Here is a 16311-nt window from a genome sequence, read left to right on the forward strand (position 1 = left end):
AGATCTATCTACAAGCCTTAAGATATTACTTCTTCATAACATTTTCAAAAGATTTGAACTAACCATCCTCCTAAGAGACAAGAAGATCCACATTATGAAGAACATGATGTATTTTTCTGTTAATTATACATTAAAAGCCGAGTTTTTGAGCTGAAGAACAGCTTCAGGGAGAGTCACAGAGCTTCTTTTGCACTCCTGTTGACGTTTGCATCATTTTCTTCATCCCAAACATCAGCTGTCTGAAGTCCATTTTAATCTCAGTCGTTCAAATTAAAATCCTCAATGATCAAACCAAAGCCTACAACAAAGGAACACATCCTCTTAGTTATAGACTAAACAGATCAATTAAGAACGTGGTGTCAGGAACTCTTTTAAAGAATCAGGACTGAGAGGAACCTGTCAAAACAAATCATTTGATTCATTTCATGTCTGTCAGTGTTTAACTTTGACTGCAAGGAGTTTCTGTTCCAAACAAGATTCAGTAGAAGCACTTCATTGAATTAGAGCAGGAGGCCATGTTTCCTATGTGATGGGGTGGGGGTGTAAAAACAAGATATGGTAAAACCCATCTGCCAAACACCATTTCAGCTGCCGACTGGCAGCTCCAGTCTGCAGCGAACATGACTCAATCTTTATCTTGAATGCCAGCAGCTAAATTACTATACAGCTCAAAGAAAATCTGTGTGCATGTGTGTGTGTGTGTGCGTGTGGTCCTGCAGTAAAGTGTACAGATGGATGACTCATCCACCAATCATGTGACTCATCAATCATTGCAGTTACCGTTTTCTTCCTTCCCTCTGAATTCTGTTTTCTTAGTCTCTTTTCATCCTCTTTCAGTCTAGTTTTATAAAAAATTTTTGGTTGTTAATTATTTGAGGTTGTGATTTAATCCCTCTAAAGGCATGTTGATATGAGCAGGACAGATAAAAAATTAACTTTGAGCTGAATATGTGTTCCTCTTGTTTGTCTTTTGCTTTCTGCTGCTGTAAATGATAGCACTCTCCAAAAAGCCATTAAAAAACTGAACTTTAATAAAATAATTGCTTTTATTTTGGATCATATAGCAAAACTAGTAATCATCATGCTGTTATTTACACATTGCACAGGCATATTTATTTGACACTGTACATGTTACAATGCTAAAGGTGACATCAACAACAACACGCTCCTTTTACAAGACAGACGGCTTCACTGGACACACAGTGGCCCTCTTCCTTTGATTTTTCTGTTATTTTTTTTAATCTTCACAGTTTAATCAGAGAAAACAACCACTTTGATTTCTTCATACGGTTTTATTTTTTCTCTTTTTTTTGTTCTTTTTTTTTTTTTTGTTCATTTTTTAAGATGCAAGTAGAAAGACGTGCATTTAACGGCTTTACGCACAATCCCTGACTCCCCGGCCTGAAGCTTCTCAATGAAATTCTTCTGGAAATTAAAAAAAAAAAAGAAAGAAGAAGTAAAATATTTCTGTGGAAATCTGTTTTCAAAGGCTGCAGAACACATAGTGTGATTTCAAGTATTTTATCTTTTGAAAGGACAGTATGATACCAGAAAAAGGCTATGTGTGGGGTGGGGGTCAATGTGTTTTTAATCAGGAAAATGAAAAGGATGATTTGCCTATAATGGTGGATCTGCCCATAAATGTATTGACACAATAAGGTTTGGATCCCAGAATGCTTGAAAACCCTTGGCCCACCAGGTTGGAAGTGTTTTGTGTTCAGGTTTGTGCTTTTGGAGTCCACAGGGTTTCCACATCGAGGCCATTTGTGATGAAAATAATGAGCAATTTCCCTTCTAGATCAACGGCGCTTGTAAGGCAAAAAATCTGAATCTGGAGTTTAAATCGAAAACAAAATGTGCGTTAGAATCACAGCTGTTTGTAGTTGATCTGATCTGGCACGGGAAAGGCATCAACACACATCGACTACAACAAAAATCCTGTCAGCGTTCGACACGAGCGGATACGTATCATGGAGGATTGGTTCGGCTGTGTGAGATGACAGACAGGAAGCAGAGAAGAAGAGTGATGCTGTAAACACAATCCTCACAATGAAACACGGCTTGGAGTGAGAGTTGATGTGTTCATGCGTCCTCTGTAACTCTGAACAGATACACCAGAGATAGACCTGCGTGGAGGCAGGTATGTTCTGTTAGAAATGTAAACGGAGCGAGAGGCTGAGCGTGGTTACAGGGAATTAAAACCTCTCCATCCTCTCCCCGACTGAGAAAAATCAACTCAATTACATCAAAAAACAACAGAAATCTAACTGCTCTTGAACTCATCAAACCTTTAAAATTCCCATCAGGCTCAAAACATTTCTCCTCTGAGTTTTTATTTTCATCTTGTTTTTGCTTTAAATCCCCCCCCCTCCCCACACCCCACACCACTCCCCCTGAGCTGACAGTGTCCAAAAGAGTCTCAGTACATTCTGCGCTTCATGTAGATCCTCTCGATAAAGTTCTCCAGCTCCTCCTCACTGTCCAGCTGAGGCACCAGTCCATCTTCTTCATAGTCGTCTCCCGGCGTGGTTTGTGGGTAGTAGTACGGGGGTCGCCTGCCCCTCCTGGGTGTGATTACTGGTTTGGGAGGTGGCAGAGGCTGGTAGGTCCGTGGGTGAGGAAGGATATAGTTAGAGATGTAAGGAGTGAGAGGCAGGCGAGAAGGTGGCTGCTGCCTCCATCCTTGTCCACGGTTCTTTCCCCCACCCTTGTGCCTGCGCCTTGGGGCCTGGAAATCAAGTTCCTGGGGGCCGAAGGGCTGGTCTTTGGAGGGGGGAGGCTTGCCATAATACTGTGGCTTAGGATATGGGAAGTAAACAGGGTAGTAGGCTCGATATGGCTTCTGGTAATATGGGTAGGAGGGAAAGGCTAAAAACTGCTTCTGGGGTTTATACCAGTAGTCAAGCTGCTTCTGAGGCTTATACCAGTAGTCCTGCTTGTATGACTTGACTTTATCTTTGTGCCATTTCTTGTTGGATTTGTTGCTCTTGTAAGGAGCTTTCTTGGGGTTTTTGGAGGCTGTGTAGTGGTAGATAGGTGGGGCAGTCAGAGGAGGAGGTACCAGAGGTCTGAAGCGTGGCGTGATCGGATTACTGCTGATCGGCTGCTGCTGCAGCTCTTTCCTTTTCTTCTTCTTCTCCTCCACGTCACTGATGATCTCGATCACGTCATCAGCGGGCAGGTGCAGCTTGCTGCTGATCTCAATCAGTCGGTCGATCATCTGCTGGTCCAGGTCGTCCTCGTCAGGGAGGATCTCCTCCGATCGTTTGTCCTCCGCCGTGTTGCTGCTCTTCTGCCGCGGCTTCATGTACGACTGCTGCTTCCTGCCCATGTACTGCAGCAGCATGTCTGAGGCGATGTCCGCCAGCCTCTGCTCCTCCTCCCTGGCTTGCTCTGCCTCCTCCTGCTGACGGAGGACCTCCTGCTTCTCCGCACGCGCCCTCGCCTCCTCCTCCATGTATGAAAGGCTCTCCTCTTCGGCCTTAATCTCCTCCTCCAGTTCTTCCCCTTCGTCTTCGAAGCCGTCCATGAAGTTACCTCCTTTGACAGGTCTGCTGCGGGACATGTTGTCCTGCCAGTGCTGCTTCTTCCCGGCCCGGGCCAGCTGAGTGTTGTAGGCCTTGTAGCCCTTCAGAGGAGGCAGGATCTCATTGTCTTGGAGACCCAAGTCAATGTTTTGGAAGTAGCCTCGGATTTTGCGCTCCAAAGAGGGATCGTCTTCCTGTGAGGTGGAACCCGTTCTGTCTTTGTCTAAGATATGTTCTGGATCGTTTCCTACCACCTGTTCCTCTTCTTCTTCATTCTTCCTGCCTTCCTCGTTTACAGGACCAGCATCCTTTACAGACCGCTTTTGATCTTCCTCTGACCTTGTTGTTTTATCTTCCTCTTCTTCTCTTTCTTGGATTTCATCCCCCTGAACAGCTGCCAAACGGCCTAGAATCGCCTTTTCAATCGCCTTATCAGCTTCGTGCCCCTCCTTGTCCTCCTCCATCCCCCCATCTCCCTCTGTCTGCTCTGCTCTCCTTATCTCGGCACCCTCCACGCCTTCAGCAGAGAGCAGCTTCTGCCTCTGATCCTCCTCCTGGTCTCTGTTTCTGCTCGCAAAGATTTCGCCACCCCCCGGGTGGTCCAGGGACTCCAGTAGAACAGCGAGCACTTGCCCAGGGTCCCTCACTTTATCTAACTGGTTATGGAGGCCCATGTCCGGACCCCGACCCCGGTCTGGGGATGTGTTGTCATGGTCAGGCAGTCTCTGGTGCAGAGGCGAGAGAAAGGGGCCAACGCTGTCCTCTTTATAGTCTGTCCGGGTGCGCCCCTGTACCCCTCCCGCCCCTTCCTCACCCCGTGTAGGGGCGGTGGCAGCTAGCTGTGGAGTGACAATAAGCAGGACCAATAGGATGAGGTGGGCTGTGGAAGGAGCGTGATGACAGGTCATGACCACGCAGAACTGTCAGGAGGGAGGTGAAGCACCTGAAGGAGGCGAACAAAACAAGGGAGGGGGAGAAGGAGCATAGGAACGTGTCATCTGTTATTTCTGTCAGTTCACAATCATTTAAATATGAATTATTTATTTTACATCAACAAAATAAAAAACGTCCACACAGCTCTGTTTAAAAGAAAAACAATTATCTGACTCAAAGATTTGAGAGCTCCTCATTTATGAATCTGCGCCATGAAAAAAAAAACATCAGAAGGAATTTAAATTGATTGTGTTTAGTTTCTAATTTGAAAACACGTGAAAAATAAATCAGACGTCGCTCAGACCAGGTGAGCGCGCGCGTTTCCAACAGAAAACCCGATGGTTGCAGTTGTTCTTTGATGTCAGGGTTGATGTTTGACACTGAAGCTTCACCTCAGCCTTGATTTGTTCGATTTTCACTCCGTGTTTTTTTTAAAGAACAGGGAGGAATCAGAGCTTTAAACTGAAACACGGGACGTTTTATTTCTTTTTATTATTATTATTATTACGCTTCTCTGAAATTACGCGCCATCTCCACATGGCGCAGATCGATTATGATTAAGAAAACATATAAAAACTGATCATATGTGACATTTTTTTTAAAGATATTTACGAGGAGGGAGAGTATCCAACAGTAAAAGTCTCACCTCTTTCTCCGAGCTAACGCAGAGATGCGCAAAGCTTCCATTTTTGGCGCAAGTGTCCTTCAAATAAATGAGGGAAAACGAGCAGATGCGCAGATTTTTGGTGCTCCGCGCGTCAAAGCTGCTGGAGCGGCGCGGCTGGAAACATGGCACGCGCCGCCAGGTCATGCGTAAAGCTCCTGGCTGCGGCGGAGACGTTTAAGCCTCCAGTCCCTGAGAGCTCGGTCCAAACTGTGCACGAGCCGGATGGGAAACATTTGCAGAACAGAGCCTTTTTTTTTTTTTGGCACGAGCGACGGGAGGTGCTGTCAGTGAGGAAAGCGCGCCTTTGTCCTTTTGTCTGATGTGGGTTCCGGTGGCGGAATGCAGCCAGTTTATTTATTTATTTTTATTTATTTATTTTTCCCACAACGCAACACAAATTTTATTAGTTTGAATGTTTTGTGAAATTAAATCCGCGAGGAGCAAAACGAAACAAAAGCTTCTAACGCGGGCCTGAACGGTTGAAATTATTGATTTAACTTAAAAAATGTTGAACAAATAACGAAAATGTGTTTAAGTTTTCTTTCTGTTGACTTTTTTTTTTTTTCTTCATTTTATTTTGTTCATTTCAAAAAGGTCGGGATGAGATGAGGAGCCAGGAGGAGATGTGAGAGGCTGCTGGCAGATAATTACTCTCACAAAGCAGGGCTGAAATCTTCCAATCAGCTCCTTGAAATTAAAGGCTCGACGCATTGTTTTCATTTTAATGCAAAGGTAGAAACCATTTTTAAAGATTTATATTTTGTAGAAAAAACACCACGTATTTAATGTTTAAAAAAATCACAGAGAAATAGAAAGCTTTATGCTCGTATTTCTTGTTTTTATAAATAAATTTAGCTTCTATTCATTAACAAACGCAGTGAACGGTTTGATCAATCAACAGTCAATCTGCTGCAACCAAAATAATAATCACACCAATTAAGAAATAGTTTTTTAAAATATATAAATCACATATTACAATAAAACACCTCTCCTTTACTCTTTAAAGCTAAAAAAAATGTAGATATGAATGAAATATTGTTCCTATTTAAAGGTCCTCCTATCTGGTCAGGTTCTACAGAACGAGATCTGGTTCCACTTACCTGAAGTCCCACTGTGGGGGAGGGGAAGTGGTCAATCTCACAACACGCAGGAAAAGCCAAGATTAATACCATGAACACCTCTATTCTTGTTCTCTTTTTAAAGCAAACCCTACCCCCCGCTTCCTGCCTCAGCCCTTGAGCAACATTAATGCTAACATGAGGAATAAAAGTCAACTCTCTCACGTTGTTTGTTGGGTTCGACGCTGTTTGGACCGCAGCGGCTCGCGATTTAAATGTACAACTGGGTGAATGTTTTCAGCACCACGGTCAGCGCAACTTTATTGTATATACCCCCGGACCACGTGACCAGCCCTCCCTTCCTCTACCCCCCAGCTGCAGGCAGTGCTGACGTCACTCCCATTGATAAGAATGTTGGTGGGGAGATAGGACTGTGAGTTTAGGCTGGCCCCAGCTGATGAATGAACGGAAATGGCATGAATGAAATAGTACTTCCCTGAATGAGAAGGAGACGGAGCTGCTGCAGAGCCATCTTCTTCTTCTTCTTCTTTCTGCTCACATACTGAGCACATCTTCTCTGCTTTGCTCTTTTGGCTGCAACTCGTTTCAGCAGAAGGAAAACAGGACTCCCACTCATAAAGCTCCAGACAAAAACCTGAGCCTACAACAACACCCCCCCCCCACCACCACCACCACCACCACCCCACCATCATTTACAGGACTGCATGGCTAACAGGCCACTGCATCCGATTTTTGATTAGTTTCCAGCAAATGAGCTGGATGGCTGCTCTCCCTTGTCCAGTGGCCTCCCATCAGCATTCTGTTTCACACCACTATGACTGCGCTGCTACTGAGAATATTTTCTAATGAGGGCAAGGAAATGTTAACGAGATGCATGATGACTAAATGCATCAATGTGTCGAAAATATGTCTTTATGATGCAATAAACTTGTGCAAGCATCACACAATAATTCCAAATATGAACTTAGGCCTTTCATGTTCCTCTCTGTTGCTGTGGAACAATATATTTTAATGGTTCCCAAAGCTGGGGTTGGAGCCTATGTGGGTCATTAAACATCTTGAGATGATTTACAGCCAATAAACTACATTTTCAAAAGGACTTCTAATGTTATCTTTTAGGCACTACTGTTCCAAATGATAACAAGTATGGTTATGGTTGCTGTCAAAGATGCTTTGACTGTCATTTTGTGAAACGTTCGGGAAGTTATATTCAGGTTTATGAGACTGATTATTATCGCCGTTGCTCAGTGGCACTCAGGGAGAAAATGTTTTTGTCATGTAGACATTCAGCACGGACAAAACTGAAAATATGAGTTGTTTCTTACTTATCATGTGTTTATTTTTTATTTTTTAAGTTGTAGTCAGTTTGGTCACAGCACTGAAATACAGTCTTGTTCATTAGGAGCTGGAGAGGGGAGATGGAGGACACCCTGGACAGGTCCCTGTCCATCACAGGTCACATGACACAACCCAAACACCCTCCTGATTTCAAACCATCAACTCAACATCCAGGTGTTTGTTCTGTGGAAGGAACTGGAGTGTCTATGAGAAAGTCCACGCATGCAGAGGGAGATCAGGTAAACTTCACTCAGGTGGGCTTCGACTGAGGTCACACGGTTACACCACCTCATATTCATCTGTGGCACACGTCTGAAGAGCACGAAGGTAAATCAGTGGGTTTATGGAGAAACACCTTAAAACTCCCATTACTGTCAGAAGCAGGCGCTAAAAGAACTGCAGTCAGCTTTATGTGGGCCACTTTCACAGACGTGCATCACTCTGAAGGTGCAGTTCAGCATCATCCAAACACTCAGTCTAAATACGACTGTAGGTAAGTGAAGTTCCACTTTGAGTAGTTTGACTTAAAACTGTGCGAGATGACAGACTGTAGAGCTGTTTTATTGTATACACTGCAGCGCTGACATTTTCCAGACGAGTTTCTGAGAGGAATACAAATCTGTGTGTCAGACTCTGGAGTTTTTTCACACAGCTGTCTATTTCGTGAGGAGCTGAAAACACACGAGATGTTACTGCTTCAGTGCCGTATCTGTCTGCTTCTTTCGAACTGTATTTCAGTGTGGTGGTTGCACATGAGAGGGGTACAGACATGAACATGAGAACAACTGTAGGTCTGGAGGCCTAGTGGGGCCCAGCTTTAAAATGTATGTTTTACAAACAGCCATGATTCACACAGCCTTCTTTAAGCATCATATCCAACCATCTGTGTCACTCTGGGTTATTTTCCATTAGCTGATGTTTTCAGCTGTCAACAAGCAGCTGAAGATAAAATCCTTCACTGATTTAAACTCTCCAGTTTCAGTTATTTCTTCTGGATGCTCTGGTCAAATATTTTAAATTAAAGGGTTCTTGTTTGCTGTTACGTTAATTTTATGTTGGAGAATATGACTTCTTCTGATAAGACATGCATGTTAATACTGCAGGAATCTTAAACTGCATTTGCTGTTCAACAGGAACCAAATCAGCCTTCTCTGTCAGCTGGTTCCAGTTTTATGTCCTGTCCATGTAATCAACCTGAATATTGACCCTATATACTAAAAACACACATCTAATCTGTTTTTCAGGTCTTGACTCAGGTCTTTCAGGTTGTTGATTTATGTGGTTACGTGGCTGGTGTTTTAAATTTTTAATGTTTCGAATGTGTTTAGATGTAAAGGAAGGTCATGAGTGTGGGAGAGTAGGCGGGGCTTAAAGTCCCACATTGGAGCTATGCAGATATTAGTTTCAAAAATAAAACACAATGAGTCATCCTGTTCACATTTGTGGTGTACAGGAAGATAAATTGACTAAATATAATCTCTGTCTGGTTTATTTATTTGGTATTCTTGTTTAACATATTTAATCCTCGTATTGTCTTTTTTTTTGGGGGGGGGGGGGGGGAATCAGCCACATTTATTTTTGTCTGTGTTTTTATTTATTTGTTTATTTTGGGCAGCACGGTGGCGCAACTGGTAGAGCTGATTGATGCCTCTCAGTGGTCCAAGGTTCAAATCCCGGTCAAGGGGCCTTTCTGGGTGGAGTTTGCATGTTCTCTCCGTGCATGCGTGGGTTTTCTCTGGGTACTCCATTTTCCTCCCACAGACTAAAAACATGCATGTTAGGCTGATTGGTAACTCTAAATTGTCCCTAGGTGTGTGTAGTGAACTAAACCTCCGGTCAAAACCTGCCTCGGAAGACCTTCATGGGCAGGAACTGTTATTTCATTGATTTGAATCCAGAAATACAAATTAGCTCATCCAGAGACTTTCTAAGTGTATCCTGAAATTGAAAGAACACTCTCTTTTTTATATTATCATTACTATTTTTACAAATGTCTTGATAATCAAAAGTGTGTTTAGTCCAAATCATTTTTAAATGTTGAAATGAACCACTCATTTTAAATCAACTGTGAAACAGTATTAATGATTTTTAATCCTCATTCAAAGTAGAAATCAAGTTAGATGTCTGTTACAAAGTAATTATGCATTTTGATCTTCTGTCTGAAATGAGAAGTAGTGATGTCGGTCGAAAGTCAGAAAGAAGTTATTAGAACGAAGTGGATTGTTTTAAACCTAGCAGACGGTAAATAAGAAGCTACTGGCATCTGCTTCCTCCCACTTCACCATAACATTTCTCTGTCTGTTCCTAAACATCTTCGCTGTTTTTCTGACTTGTAGTAACCTCTGACGTCACTAAAACCACACCCGTGTTGGTTCTTTCAACCAATCAGGACTTCCCAAAAGGGACCGGAAGCAGAACTCTTTAAAAGTCAACACTTCCTAGTTCCAGAAAGTTCTGGGGGAAGAAGAGAAGTTCTGAGAGCAGAACTGATCCGAAGTTCGGGAGGGAACAGAAGTTCCAGGAGAACAGAGGTTCTGAAAGTTCTGAAGTGCTGGACTTAGTTGGGAGTTCTTCCGAGTCTAGTTGGGATTATGGAATCTTCCACATCTGAGTGGAACCTCTGACGGACTCACAGCTCATGTGAGTCCACCCGTGAGGTGAGCGTGTTGTTGAACGGAGTACCGTCACTACTTCGGACGATTCTCAGCCATCCTAAGGAGACGCTGAAAGGTAGCGTTGAAATGGAACTCCGTACCGGAGCTGACCTATCTTCTGCAAAGGTAACGAGTCGCTTCACTACCAGTGTACCGAGGCTGAGCTGGGTTCGGATGGAGGATGCCGTTCTTCGTCAACACACTTTCCCTCATCCATCTTTTCTCTCCATTTAAACTCCTTCATTCCCCATCTTTAAAACTCTTCTATCTCGCCAGTAAAGATAAGCTAAAAGTCTGCAGATATTAATTTAAGATCTAAGGATATGTTTGTTGTTTTTATTAAGTAAAACGTGCCAAGTTTTATTAATCAGAGCCGATCGGAATAATCAAGTGTACAATGTTTTGATGTTAAAATTTGATTCTGTTAATAAATGACCACATTCATTTTGATGGGTCAAAGAAAATTAACGTCTCATGTCACTGATTAGACCATCTCCAACACAGTACCTCTGTCACATATCTGTCAAGTAGCTCGAAAAAGAGAGAACCCGTTATTAAATATTGATTGTAGTGAAGCTAACTGGAGCTAACCTAACCCTATCTCACTACATGTGAGTGAGAGAGTGAATGGTTGTTTGTCTCGTTTGTCTCTATGTGGCCCTGTGATGGACTTGCGACCCGTCCAGGTGTACCCCGCCCCTCGCACAATGATTGCCGGACATGGGCACCGGCGACCCCCGTGACCCAAAATGGAAGAAGCGGGTAAAAGTTGATGGATGGATGTTTATTTTGGTGTACTCAATAAACATAATTTTTACTGACAAAGAATAAAAAGCCTTCTATTTTTTTTTTAATTGTCAGAATGTTTTCAGATGCTCTCTTAACCTCAAAGTAACTTTAATTTACTCTCGTGTTCCTGATGGGGAAAATCATCCACATTAAAATACACTGAAAATACAACTTCCAATTCCATATTTATCAGATCACAAAATGGTACATTCCTCTTGGGGTTTCTTTTTTACCTTTACTACTAAACTTTGGGTTTTTATGTTAACACATAAAACACTTTTATATTTGAGAGTCTCTGTAAAAATCTACAGAGACAGAGTTCAACTCCCCCCACAAGAGGTACGTCTTCTCCTGCCAGAATCCCTGAGGAGTCTTCTCATCTCTGACAAAATCAGTTTAGTTTGGGTGTAAAGAGCAAAACCTCACTTGTAGTGTGCACAAGTAAACATTTAGTGTTAAAAAATGTTTGACATGCATGCAGGCTGCAGAATGAAATGCTTCATGGCTGACAGAGGCTTGCTGCCATTGGTTTATTTAGACCGGTTGCCATTAGCTTGTGGTGTTTGGTAAAGGTAGAGGTGTTTGATAAAGATGGAGGTGTTAGGTAAAGGTGGAGGTGTTTGCTAGAGGCAAATGTGTTTGGTAGAGGTGAAGGTGTTTGGTAGAGGCGGAGGTGTTCGGTAAAGATTAAGGCTTTTGGTATGGATGGAGGTGTCTTGTTAAAGACACTGGTGTTTGGTATAAGTGGAGGTGTCTGGTCAAGATTAAGGTATTTGATAAAGGTGAAGGTGTTTGGTAAAAGGGGAGGTGTTTGGTAAAGGTGGAGGTGTTTGGTAAAGATTGAGGTGTTTGGTAAATGCAGAGGTGTTTGTTTAAAGGAATAAGTGTTTGGTTAAAGTGGAGGTGTTTGGTAAAGGCGGAGGTGTTTGGTAAAGATGGAGGTGTTTGGTATAGACATTGGTGCTTGGTGTTGAGGAGCAGCTGTGGCTGAGTGGTTAGAGCAGTCGTCCTTCAATACAAGAGTTGGGAGTTTGATTCCACCAGCAGTCAAATGGTGAAGTGTCCCTGGGCAAGACACTGAACTCCTCATTGCCTCCGACGTGTGTCCCATCAGTGTACGAATGTGATAAAGCTCTGATTATTCTTTGTATACATCTAGTAGAGTGCTGTATGAATGGGTAAATGACGATACAGATTGTAGTGTAAAGAGCTTTGAGTATCTTTATAAGATAGAAATGCAGTATATAAGTACAGTCCATTTACCTCTGAGACTGGGACACCGAGATCTGGCATTATAAATCCTCCCCAGGATGGCACGAGCAGCTGGAAAGTTTCTCAAGCCAGTTTTCGGTCCTTCTACACAAAGCCTTAATGACATAATTAGAGTTAAAACTAACAGGAATATATGATCCAGTCTGCATTAATTTGTGATTTAAAAAGTCATCATGAGTCATGCATTAGTAACGCATCATTTAAGCATGCCATTTTGTACCCTTACTTATTATACTGTACTGTTAGCTAAAAGCTTTTGTAAATGGCTGTTTTAGGCTCTTTGGCTGTAATTTTGATCATTATTAATACTGAGGCATATAAAAACAAACAACCAGAACAATAGCAGCATTGTTGAGGAGTTGTGCTGCACCACTGACACAAGTCTGCAGAAAGGTTTGGAACAAGCCTACATCCTGTTTGAAACATGGCAGGAAGGATGCTTAAAAGGTTTACTGCAGTAAACAACACTTGGTTGGGCAGGGAGACTTTCATTACCTACACATGCATTTTTTCTTCTTTTTAAACCCCCTTCCTGCTCAATTTATTGCAAAATAAAAACAGCTTCTACTTCCATCATCAACCAGACGTTCCCAAGGCCTGGCGTAATGGCACATCTTTGTGCATTATGACTCAAGGCCAAACTAATGTACACTTATTTCTGTCGCTCAGCTTCTTGTTGTGTTGAAGTTAAAGTAAGACACTGCACTGTCATTAATGGCATCTGTGTGCCGGGGAACGTAAAAACAAGCTTGTTCGCCATGTTAAAGCCAAACACTTCATTTATCATTGCCAAGCTGCTGCTGCAGCCTTGTGTGCTGCTAAATTCAGTTATCAGCCCTCGGACGACGTGCTTCTCTCTGCTTCACAGGTGTTTTTTCTTCCAGGTGTGTGTGTGTTTGTGTTTATGGAAATGTTTTCTCACTCGTCTGTTAATACTTCCCTCATATGTTCAGGTCAAGATTCTCAGTCATCACGGATGTTCTACAGGGAATTCAGCATTAATAAATTACGTCAGGCCAAGTTTATCAAGCAATCATTGTGCTTCTTGATTAAACCTTAAATATATTTTATCAGACAAATATGAGTCATTCTAGAAGTCAAGGACAACTTAGTTTTGTCTTTTTAACACAATGAAAAATTAGTGGAGCCTTGATGATATCATTTTTATCATGCATTAAAAAAAAACTAATTAAGACAAATGAGCACGTTAATTAGTCAGCCTCTCAGCAAGAAGGTTGCTGGACTGAATCCCAGTTGAGGACCTATGTGGGAGGAGTTTACACGTTCTTCCATTGGGTTTTCTCCGGAAACACCCACAGACCAAAATCCTCCATGCTGGGTTAATTAGTAACTAACTTGTCCCTGGGTTTCATTTGTATCAAGTGTCCCTGTGATGGACTGGAGATCTGTTCATGCTGTTTTGGTTTCAACCTCTCGGTTATGATCCTGTGTTCTACAAGCTTTACACATTTATTGTTATTAAGAACCTGGAAAGTTAAACTTTAAACATGCTGGTTATTAATTTCCTTACAAACTGCAACAAAACCACACGTTTTTGTTGTGAAGTTTAAAGGGTGTCTCTTCGATTCAAATTTGGTTGTAGCACATTGTCTACTGTTCTGATGTTGAAGGAAGGTGAAGTTTCTGACCCAACAACCATTTATTTAGAAGATATTCAAGACTCAAGGTTCTTTATTGTCATTCGCATCACATGTGATACATGAGGAGGAACGAAATTGTGTACTCAAGGTTCCAGTTACACACAAAAATAGCAAAAAATATAAAGTATAAAAAAATAAATAAGGATCTAAGATATATACTGAACAATAATAATATAATATAATATTTGTCGTATTAAACAGCTGATTCAATTTCATGATGATTTTTTTCAACATTAAATAAAGCTAACATATCAGGACAATGAATATTTTAACAAACAGCAGCATGGCAAGAGTTATGTGACTCAACCAAAGTAAACACCTGTTAAAATGATTTCAAGTATTTTTTATTTTATAATCAGGCAATCGCTTCATTTAGATTCATGGACCTAAACTTATATTTGAACCCCGTACAGGGAGCGCTCAATCTGCTTCAGCTTCAGCTTCTATGTTACGTGCCTGTGTCTAATTATTAATATGTGGCAGTGATGAATAAACCTAAGCATGGTTTATTTCTCTGCAAGATTGATGTCTATGAGCAAATACAGTTTACTAAACTGAAGGAACAGAACTTTACTTTAATGTCTCTTTTTGACCGTTTCAGGGCTCCATACATTACATCCAAAATGTAAATTTTAGTATTGTGAGTTATTTTCAATTTAATTTTGAGGACAGATAACATCCTTGAGTTCTGGAATGGCCTGTTCATTGTATTGATAACAGGAATGATCATGTGATGTTTCTGTGATCATGATGCAATCATACGGTCCAGTCCAAACACGCTCACTTGCTGCCTGAAGACCATAACGTGTGTATTTCTGTCCAGAGATAGTCTCACCTGATTTCTGCATTCAAATATGTGCTTTGTGTCAGGAGGAAAGATATGCACAAATCAAAAAAGAGCCGCAATTTGAAATCATGCCTTGAGGCACTCTATAACCTCTGTTTTGATTAGATTCTGCACCAAGTGATTGTTTGCTGCAGAGCGCAGTGTTATTCGGTGTGTTTGTGTCATGTTTGTGAGTGTGTGTGTGTGTGTTCATCTTTGCTGAAACGCTTGATGGTGGCAGCAGGCTCAGAGAGGTAAGCATGGAGCTGCAGGGCAGATGCTGATATAACGGTCTGGTATTATGAACTGCCACTCAGCATTAGCTGGCCCCTTACCCTCACTCCATGTCCGCACCCCCGCACTGACTCACACTCTACTGCTGCTCGGCCACTCACACGGTTTAACACCGATACACCAAGCTTCCCTTTAGTGGAATACATGCACTGCAGACGACATGCGCCTCACAGGAAGAGCTCTTTGTTACGTGCTCGCTTATCTCAACCCCACACACATCCCTGAAACACACGGCCATTTTATTACAGTAACGTTTGTTACAAACAAATGAACCTGTGGAGGTGGTAAGGGTGTGATGTCAGTGATGGCTTCTTGGACAAACTGCTAAGACAAAAGGCAATGACTCCATGTGGATGGTCTTTTGTTGCATTTAATTAACTTTTTCCTTCACATTGTTGGCCCAGGGCATCAGGGTCATGAGACAGGGCTGAAGAATCGACGTGCTTTCGTATTGGGAGATAGGGAAAGACGAATGCTGGCGTTCTGTCCGCAGTTATGGTAATGCAAGCAGGGGATCTCTTAGCAAGTGTGCTTATGCAGCTTTCTCACTGAGCATCAGCCGAGAGTTTCTTTGTGGAAGTGATAAAATGGAGCTCATGATTAACAGAAGCTATTTCCACCCACGCCTCTTTGTCAGAGGAGGGAAGGACAAGTAATTGCACCATAAGGTTGCTACAACAAAACACATTGCTGGGACTTGATGATGTGTGCATGACTTTAGCACGCACACTATAATCTGCAGCAGAAATCATTTCAGGATGTTCCTGTTTTTTTGTTTTTTTTTAAAGCATGCTTTTAAAAAAGTATACACCTGCTGAAAGTTATGTTAGACTGCACAAATGTAAGATGTTTCATTTACTTACCTTTTGTTAGATGGATCAGATATTTGGTTTTAGTGTGTGTGTGCATGTGCATGTGTGTGTGAAAAGCCCTCTTTCAGGCTCAATTTTCCTTCTGTGAGTCAGGCATATGTCAGAGGATGTGACACAGCATCACAAGACAACCAAAACTCTCTGGGCTGAGATTTAAATTTTTATTTTATTTTATTTTTGATGTCAAATTCAGTTCTGGAGTAAGTCATAAGTAAATAACATCTTACCTGTTACGGATAGCACTTTGAACAACTTCAGTTTAAAGAAAAAAAGAAAATTTTGACTGGACTATATAAATACCCTGCCTACATAGCTGGCTGTCAGTATGTCAGATTGTCAATCAAAGCATTACATGCCACTTAAGCCTTAAATTACTAATATATATATATATATATATAT

The 16311-nt window shown here is 41.9% G+C and overlaps 1 protein-coding gene across 1 annotated transcript; it reads right to left on the reverse strand.

Annotated features, from left to right (window-relative positions):
- Positions 1 to 2419: 2419 nt before the first annotated feature.
- On the reverse strand, positions 2420 to 6266 carry si:dkey-175g6.2 (ABC transporter F family member 4). The gene is made up of 2 exons (XM_037687395.1): positions 6228 to 6266; positions 2420 to 4470 (listed from the first exon to the last, which is right to left on the reverse strand). Exon 2 carries the CDS (start codon positions 4433 to 4435, stop codon positions 2420 to 2422), a length of 2016 nt encoding a protein of 671 aa, XP_037543323.1. The 5' UTR covers positions 4436 to 4470; positions 6228 to 6266.
- Positions 6267 to 16311: the final 10045 nt, after the last annotated feature.

The sequence above is a fragment of the Nematolebias whitei genome, chromosome 14 (assembly GCF_014905685.2).
Source record: "Nematolebias whitei isolate Nwh7 chromosome 14, NemWhi1, whole genome shotgun sequence".
Taxonomy (NCBI): Eukaryota; Metazoa; Chordata; class Actinopteri; order Cyprinodontiformes; family Rivulidae; genus Nematolebias; species Nematolebias whitei.

Excerpts from the sequence above, each read along its gene's own strand:
- si:dkey-175g6.2 (XM_037687395.1), bottom strand. The coding sequence starts at position 4,435 with ATGACCTGTCATCACGCTCCTTCCACAGCCCACCTCATCCTATTGGTC.